Source organism: Pelobates fuscus, chromosome 10 (assembly GCF_036172605.1).
Source record: "Pelobates fuscus isolate aPelFus1 chromosome 10, aPelFus1.pri, whole genome shotgun sequence".
Taxonomy (NCBI): domain Eukaryota; kingdom Metazoa; phylum Chordata; class Amphibia; order Anura; family Pelobatidae; genus Pelobates; species Pelobates fuscus.
In genome coordinates, this window is record NC_086326.1 from 50,895,554 (window position 1) to 50,903,802 (window position 8,249).

An 8,249-nucleotide genomic window follows, 5' to 3' on the forward strand; every position below is an offset into this window, starting at 1 on the left:
AAAATGATTTCGATCAAGAAGGAGATCAGACGGCTTATGCACCGTACAACTATCTCCCTCCGACAACTTGCGAGGATCATAGGACTCTTGGCATCGTCCATACAGGCGATCTTTCCAGGACCGCTACACTATCGTGCCCTACAACGACTCAAAGCCTCATATCTACGCTCTGGTCACTCATACGAAACCTGCGTCACACTGGACGAAGACTCCAGGGAGGAACTAGACTGGTGGCTAGCACACATGGAGGCATGGAACGGACGGGCAATATTTGGATCGACGCCGGACCTGGTCATAGAGTCAGACGCCAGCTTACACGGTTGGGGCGCGCATTGCGGGTCAGTTTCCACCGGTGGCAGATGGTCGAACGAAGAGTCTCTGTTACACATCAACTGCCTGGAACTACTAGCAGCGTCATTTGCCATTCGCAGTATGACCCCCACAGGCATTTCATGCTCAATCTTAATCAAGATGGACAACGTCTCAGCAGTACGTTATATCAACCATCTAGGGGGTACAAAATCGAAGGTTCTCGCTTTGATGGCTCGAGATTTTTGGCACTATTGCCTGAAGCACAGCATTTCGGTAATAGCGGAATACATTCCGGGGCAGGACAATACAATGGCGGACTGGAATTCCCGATACCTTCGGGACGCAGGAGACTGGCATCTCCATCCAATGATTTTCCAGCGCCTCTCGCAGCGCTGGGGACCTTTCAGTAGACCTCTTCGCGTCTCGACTGAACACCCAGCTTCCTCGGTTCTTCAGTTGGAGACCGGATCCAGATGCTCTGGCAACAGATGCATTCCTGCAGGACTGGACCAAGGACAGGAACTACGCGTTCCCCCCGTTCAACCTCATCTCTCGGACCCTGGCGGTCCTTCGATATTCCAAGGGGACGCTAGCACTGATAACCCCGTTATGGAGGTCACAACCTTGGTTTCCTCAATTATTGGAAATGTCGATAGATTTCCCACAATTGTTGCCGGACATTCCATATCTCTTAACCAACCCAGAGGGAATGAGTCACGAACTGGTCAACCAAGGCCTACTACAACTGATGGCATGGCTCATTTCAGGAGATCATGGAATCTCGAGGAGGTTTCGCAGACGACACTCAGTCTCTTGGCAGAGTCATGGGCACCAGGTACCAGACGTGCCTACGAATCGGCTTGGAGAAAATGGTCTGATTGGTGCATGGGACAGTCAATGGATCCCATATCAGCTTCTACAGAAGCAGTCCTACAATTTCTGACTCTACTCTTTGAGACAGGGAAAGCCTTTCGTACTATAAATCTGTACAGGTCAGCTATATCGGCGAGACATATGGGGTTGGATGGCACCCCAATAGGTAAGCATGCCCTTATCTGTCGTTTACTCAAAGGCATCCGTCTTACTCGACCTCCTCAAACTCGATATTCTTCCTTTTGGGATGTCAATGTGATGTTGCGATTGATCGAATCGTGGCCAATGAACCAGGAACTTTCACTGAAACAATTGTCGGGCAAACTGTTGATGCTGTTTTGTTTACTTTCTTGTAAACGAGTCGCTGATGTCAGGGCGCTAGACTGGCATGCACGTGTCTTTACCCCAAACGGAGTATCCTTCAATATTTCACGTAGAACGAAATCCTCGACTAAGGAAGTTTTCTACCCATCATTGCCAGACAACCCAAATTTGTGCCCGATGTTATGTCTAAAGGAATATGAGCATCGCACGGCTTCACTCCGTCCAGGACAGATCCATCCACTGTTCATCTCATTCAAACGACCTCACCTACCAGTATCTACTGCTACTTTAGCTCGTTGGATCAAGTGGTTGCTGTCTATGGCAGGCATAGACACCTCGATTTTTTCCGCACATTCCGTTCGCGGAGCTATGGCCTCTAAAGCGTCCATGTTGGGTTGTAAATTGGAAGATATACTACGGGCAGCCGACTGGTCGAATGAGTCTACATTTCGTAATTTCTATTTACGCCCAGTGCAACACATTTCGAATACAGTGGTTGCTCAGCTTTGAAATAGCATAATAGGAGCCTCCGTGTCTTTAATAAAATTAACAGATTTTACTATTAACATGACGTAAAGTCATGATTTTATTAATGACACGGAGGCGAGTATTATTCCCACCCGCCCTACCCAGGGTGGTGAGTATATTACAACCCAGAACATGAAGCATTTCGGATACCTTAATACGGTAGGTACAAGATCATTCATGACACAGGTGAGTAGTCCACGAATATGACTTATGTGATACATTCTTGATCTAGCTAGATGGCTGACAAATTGATATATTTACATCGTTTGATTAAATGGTTTACGAGTTGTTGATTGCGGAAAACAGTCACGAGATTTCGATATTACCATATTTCTCCTCTCTTTTAGCTTGAATACAACTGGAGAGTTCACGGTTGAAACGGTTCTAGATTGAAGTTCCAGTTATGGTTTTTTGTTCGTGGATTCGTATTTATGGTTGGAATACTTGAATTTGCACTATTGGTCTTCAGGATCTACGCAGAAAGAGGAGGAGTCAAGGAACACTACACCTATATGGACTATACTGTATGCTGATTGGCCCTACTGTTACCAGGCTATTGTTATGGTTTTCTTTTTTCTATGATTCTCTCATACTTCCCTTTTCTTGCTGCTGGGAGTATAATAAAGAAAGAGAATGCATAATACTCGCCTCCGTGTCATTAATAAAATCATGACTTTACGTCATGTTAATGGTAAAATCTGTTAATTATTCACCAATTTTAATTGATTAACTGGCAAAACGCAGGATAATCAGTCTCCCAGCAGAGCTCATCCAACTTTACAGAGTGATTTTCTACTGTTTTGCCACATAATCTATCTCAAAAAGGGGGATTTTAGGGATTGATTTTCTGCTGAAACATCGGGTTATGCATTACTGCTGAGTTTTGTAAAATCTTCGCAGCTTTGACATACAACTCCTACTACCAATTGCCAACATTTTATTTTAAAAAGGATTTTCTAAAGATCATAAGATTTGAACAGTTATGGAGAATGGGTTAACTCAACAATGAGGTTACAAAAATGTGGCAAAAACCTCTACCTCTAAATTATTTTGTCTAAGTAACTGATTTTATTATTATACATTATTTCACCTTACATGAATATTGACCACCATATCCATTACTGAGTATTATACATAGAGCCAAGGGTGGGCTCTAAAGTCTGTAAGCTACCTGCACGCTTCATTGAAGCTGTTGTCTATCCACTGTATTTCAATTCTGCATATATTTATAATTTCTTATCAACTCTTTTGCATGAAAGTTTTTTTTTTTTAATATATATTTACACTTTGTTGTTAGCTTACTTGTTGCACTATGATATGTTTTTCTCTTTTTCTTTTTCCACATGTATTCATGTATATTTGAGTTTGACATGGAGATATCAGTTTATAACTCTATTGATAAGTATACATAGTGTTTTAATACTGTTTAATACTGTTTATCACACCCTCCACTTTCTTGTCTCACCTGTTATCTATCACCAGACACAGTCCCTTTTTTTTTTTTTTGGTTCATTGATACATCACACTTTTCTGTTTATTTCTATCACTGTTTATATTTAAAGGGACACTATAGTCACCTAAACAACTTTAGCTAATTAAGCAGTTTTGGTGTATAGATCATGCCCCTGAAGTTTAACTGCTAAATTCTCTGCCATTTAGGAGTTTAATCACTTTGAGTATGCAGCCCTAGTCACACCTCACCTGGCTGTGACTAACACAGCCTGCATGACAACAAAATGGTTTCATTTTCATTCAAATGTAACTTACAATAAAAGTAAAAGTGCTCTGTAAATTTACCTTTAATTACATAAAGGAGGCTCCTGAAGCGTCTAGAATACTATTAACAGTGCAGGAGATAAGAAATTCTAAATTAAACAGAATTTGCAATAAAGGAAGTCTTAACATTCGATGACTCAGAAAGTGTATAGAAAGGCTGTGTAAATCACATGCAGGAAGGTGTAACTAGGGCTGCATAAACAAAGTGATATATCTCCTTAAAGGGACACTCCAGGCACCCAGACCACTTCTGCTCATTGGAGTGGTCTGGGTGCCAACTCCCACTACCCTTAACCCTGCATGTGTAATTATTGCAGTTTTTCATAAACTGCAAAATTTACATTGCAGGGTTAACTCCACCTCTAGTGGCTGTCTACTAGACAGCCACTAGAGGTCACTTCCTTGTTTCTAGCACAGGTTTCCTGTGCTAGAGCGTCGCTGGACGTCCTCACGCTGTGTGAGGACCTCCAGCGTCGCTCAAAACCCCATAGGAAAGCATTGAAATGATTTTTCAATGCTTTCCTATGGGGAGACGTAATGCGCATGCGCGGCATTTCCGCGCATGCGCATTAGGTCTCCTCGGCCAGTGAGCGAGATTAGTCTCGCCCACCGGCCGACGTAATCATTAGGAGGAGCGTCGCGGAGGCGGAGACAGCGGCGAGGGACATCGCCGCTGTCCCAGGTAAGTGACTGAATGGGGTTTTCACCCCTTCAGTAACCGGGGATTGGTGGGTGGGAGGGAGAGGGACCCTCCAGTGCCAGAAAAACGGATCGTTTTTCTGGCACTGGAGTTTCCCTTTAATGACAGAGAATTAACATGCATAGCCTTTCTAAACACTTCCTGTAAAGAGAGACCTAATTTTTACAATTCCTTTTTTTGCACAGACTAATTAATTGAGAATCTAACTCCTAAATGGCAGATAATTGAGTAGTGAGACTGCAGGGGCATGTTCTACACACCAAAACTGCTTCATTAAGCAAAAGTTGTATTGGTTACTGAAGAGTTCCTTTAAGGAACACTCCAAGCACCATACAACAAGCTGCAGTGTTTATGGTTCCAAGAGTGTCCTGGCACACCCCATTGTAAGTAGTCAAATAATTTTACAACAGTTTGATTTCTTAAATGGGTTCTGCCTTGCACTGTTCCCCCTCCTTTTTATAACCAGGAGAGCCAGAAGCTCCATCTTTGATGCTTCCGTTAGCTCTCCTGAGCTAAGCACTGCTTAGCAAGGCTTAGCTCAGTCAGAGAGCTTGCAGCTCTCTGAAGGCTGTAGTGGGGGCTGAGAGCGGCAACTGATAGACTGCAGGGAACAAGTAAAACCACTCTAAAATGCTAACTGTAGTGGTTATGGCACTTGAAGTGTTCCTTTAATGCCAAAATATGATGTTTAGCAGATCAGCTGTTTCTCTGCAAAACTGTCTAATGCCTGATCAGATCTTCCAAAGAGGTAATTATATTCACAAACATAAAGTCATAACCCATATAAGTATTTACATAACTTTGAGATATAGTGAATTAAAATCCGATTTGCAAATTAAAGGGTTACTCCAAGCACTCTGACCCCTTCAATTGTTTGAACTGATCATGGTATCTGGAATCTGTATGTGCCGTGTTTCACTAGGAAACACTCTACATACAGAGTTTATCTCCTCTGCTGCTACAGGTGTAACTCCACCTCCTGCCGCGTCACAGAGTGCCAGGCGGCTAATATGAATCCTGTGCAAAATTGCCATTAGTGTGCATGTTGGCACCAGACAGTCAATGACAACATGACCTCCCTCTTTGTGCCAATATCTACCTCTTAGTCAGATCCTCAGTTATGGAGGATCGAGCTGCAGATAGAACTTGTCCTCAGTGCTATAAAAGGTGAGTTTTAGGTTTTTTTTTTTTATTTTTTTTTTTATTTGAGTGGGAAATTAATCAACACTGAAATGGTTACTCTGAACAAGACAAGTGTTTTATGAAAACACAGTTTTTTTGGGTGGAGTAACACTCAAATTAGGGCTAAAATAATCGAGCTGTGACCATAGCTGAATTGGAGAATTTTTTATATCAATTGTTTTTTAGGCTTAAATTTTGACATTCTGAATTTGGCTCACTTCAGTTCTGCGTTTAGTGAATAAACTCTTTGAGATTTTCTAACTTTATGATGCTTTAGATTTTTCTTTTTGAAGAAAATTTTGTTTTATGTTTTTTTTTTGCGGGTACTTATGAACATCGTGTTACATTGCGTGCATTAAAGGCAGTCAGCAGAGGTTACATTTTGTAGTAATAAACAGCATCACATGCAAGGTATACACCCAACATTTTATATATAAATTATTTTCTAGCGTGGATTCCTCCTGTCTAAACAGTCGGTTAGCTCAAACATGGATCGGAGGTTGCCAGGAATTAGGAACTTGTGCACCCTTTGTGTTATCCAGTACAGCTATATCTGGGGTTGGTGGAGCTTAGGGCGCGTGGGTATTGGGCTGTTGTCACCAGCAGGGTAAGAACCTAGTCCTTTCTAGGTGGTTTGCTCATAGGAAGTCGCGCCAGCTAGGTTGGCAGTTATATGTGCCCTGAGGGTGCTCAAGCGCTTTCACAAGGAAGGGGCATGGTAGATTAAGTGTCACGGCTAGTAATGTGGTCCAGCACGCAGAAACTATGTAAACATATACATAAGAAAGAAAAGGAAAATAACAGGATAGAGCGTAAACCGGACCTTAGAATGGCCAGACTAATACGCTAGAGACAGAGAATGGTCAAAGGGAAAGCCGAGGTCAAGGAAGCCAGAAAATACTCAATACCGATTAAACAAGCCGAGTCAGGGAAACCAGAGATCAGAATAGCCAGGGAAACGCCAAGGATCAGGATACCAGGAAATCAGAAACACGAAAATAGCACTCTCAGGAAACCAGGAAACTGAAACCACGACAGGGCAAAGTACTGGGAAAAGCTAGGGGTTTAAATACCCCTCTCTAGGCTATGATTGGTCAGAGGGCGACCTCTGACCCCAAAACGTGCGTGTGCGTTGACGTCGTGACGTCACGCACACGTTGGTATAATTCTCGGGGGCGGAGCTACTCCTAGGCGCGACCACGTGGTCGGCGCCATGTTTGATTCGGGCGTGATGCCCGGAAGAACGGAAGGAGCGGTTCCCGGCTTGCTGATGAGCAGGTAAGCTCGTGTTGTCGGCGCGGCCGTGCCGGTCGGGCACGGCTGTGAGGCTCGGCGGGCCGGTGACCGCAACATTAAGGTGTGGGGTAGGTGGCTGGTCATAGTGGCTGGTTAATGGCTTGAAGAGCCAGGTACATGAAGCATATGTATATATGCATATTTGAACCGAGGGACACGGGGGACATAGGTTAACCTTTCCAAATATTACCACATAAAACGAATGCAACAGAAAACATAAAACAGAGCCTTGCGTGGCAGCATTAACAGCAGGCGTTGCTGGGTTCAGGTAGAGAGAGCGTCTGCTCCCGTTCTTGTTCCTCTGGGCACGAATGGGCTGATGTTTGCTATAGTCCACGAGGGGCGGGTGTCCGCCGGGGTCGCTGCTATCGGTAGGCCTAGGGCTCGGAGGAAAGTCGGCGCTTCAGACTTGTGTGTTAAGATGTGTTGCTTGCCATCTCTCTCCGCCATCAGTCGGTGCTGCCCCCACTTGTAGGTTATGGATTTCTGCCGTAGTTGTTGTGTAATCTGTCCCAGTGACCTCCTCCATGTCATAGTGTATCTGGATACACTATGACATGGAGGAGGCTCCCTTGAGCCTAGAGGCTCCCTTGATAAAGGCTTCTTAGCCGAAACGTTGTTTTTTTTTTTTGATTGACTCTGTCCCTGCTTCTCACTGAACTTGGTATGGTTTTTTGCATTTTTTATATGTTTGGGTTTTGATTATACTAGTACTAAAGTGGTCTGTTTGCATGATACTTCTTTCATTTATATATCACGCACTGCGCGTTTATATATGTCCAGAATTTTTTTCTGGTAAATGCTTTACAATAGTATGACTTTGTATCTTTGTTGATAAAATTTAAAGAGACATTCCTATAGTATATACCCATTTAATAAAGATTTTTTCATATATATAAAGATTTATGGTTGTGCTCCTTACTCTATTCACATTGTTATGTATTTTGGGTTCTTTAGGGGATAGAGCCTTATGTGGGTGAGCACCCAGTATTTATTTATTTAGCCTTCTCCTGGGGCTATTTTGTTGTTTAGTCGAGTGTGCCCACCTTGTCTCATTTGCATTATTCGCTAATCTGTCAGGGTTATTTACTTAAGTGATCCACTGTCCTTATATTAAAGTAGTTACATTTTTTCATGGGGGAGGATGGAATTTAAATTCACACTTTGCTTACAATAAGCCTTGGGTGGAACCCCTGCCATTATTGGCGTTCAGGAGATAAGAATAAATGAAATTATGTTTCATTAGTCATTCGCAATA

General features: G+C 43.1%; 1 protein-coding gene across 1 annotated transcript; it reads left to right on the forward strand.

Annotated features, from left to right (window-relative positions):
• Nucleotides 1-921: 921 nt before the first annotated feature.
• LOC134574725 (integrase/recombinase xerD homolog) lies at nucleotides 922-2,019 on the forward strand. The gene has a single exon (XM_063433825.1). It carries the CDS (start codon nucleotides 922-924, stop codon nucleotides 2,017-2,019), a length of 1,098 nt encoding a protein of 365 aa, XP_063289895.1.
• The last annotated feature ends 6,230 nt before the right edge of the window (nucleotides 2,020-8,249 follow it).

Bases quoted from the DNA above. Each gene is read 5' to 3' on its own strand.
- LOC134574725 (XM_063433825.1), top strand. From the start codon at position 922: ATGGAGGTCACAACCTTGGTTTCCTCAATTATTGGAAATGTCGATAGA.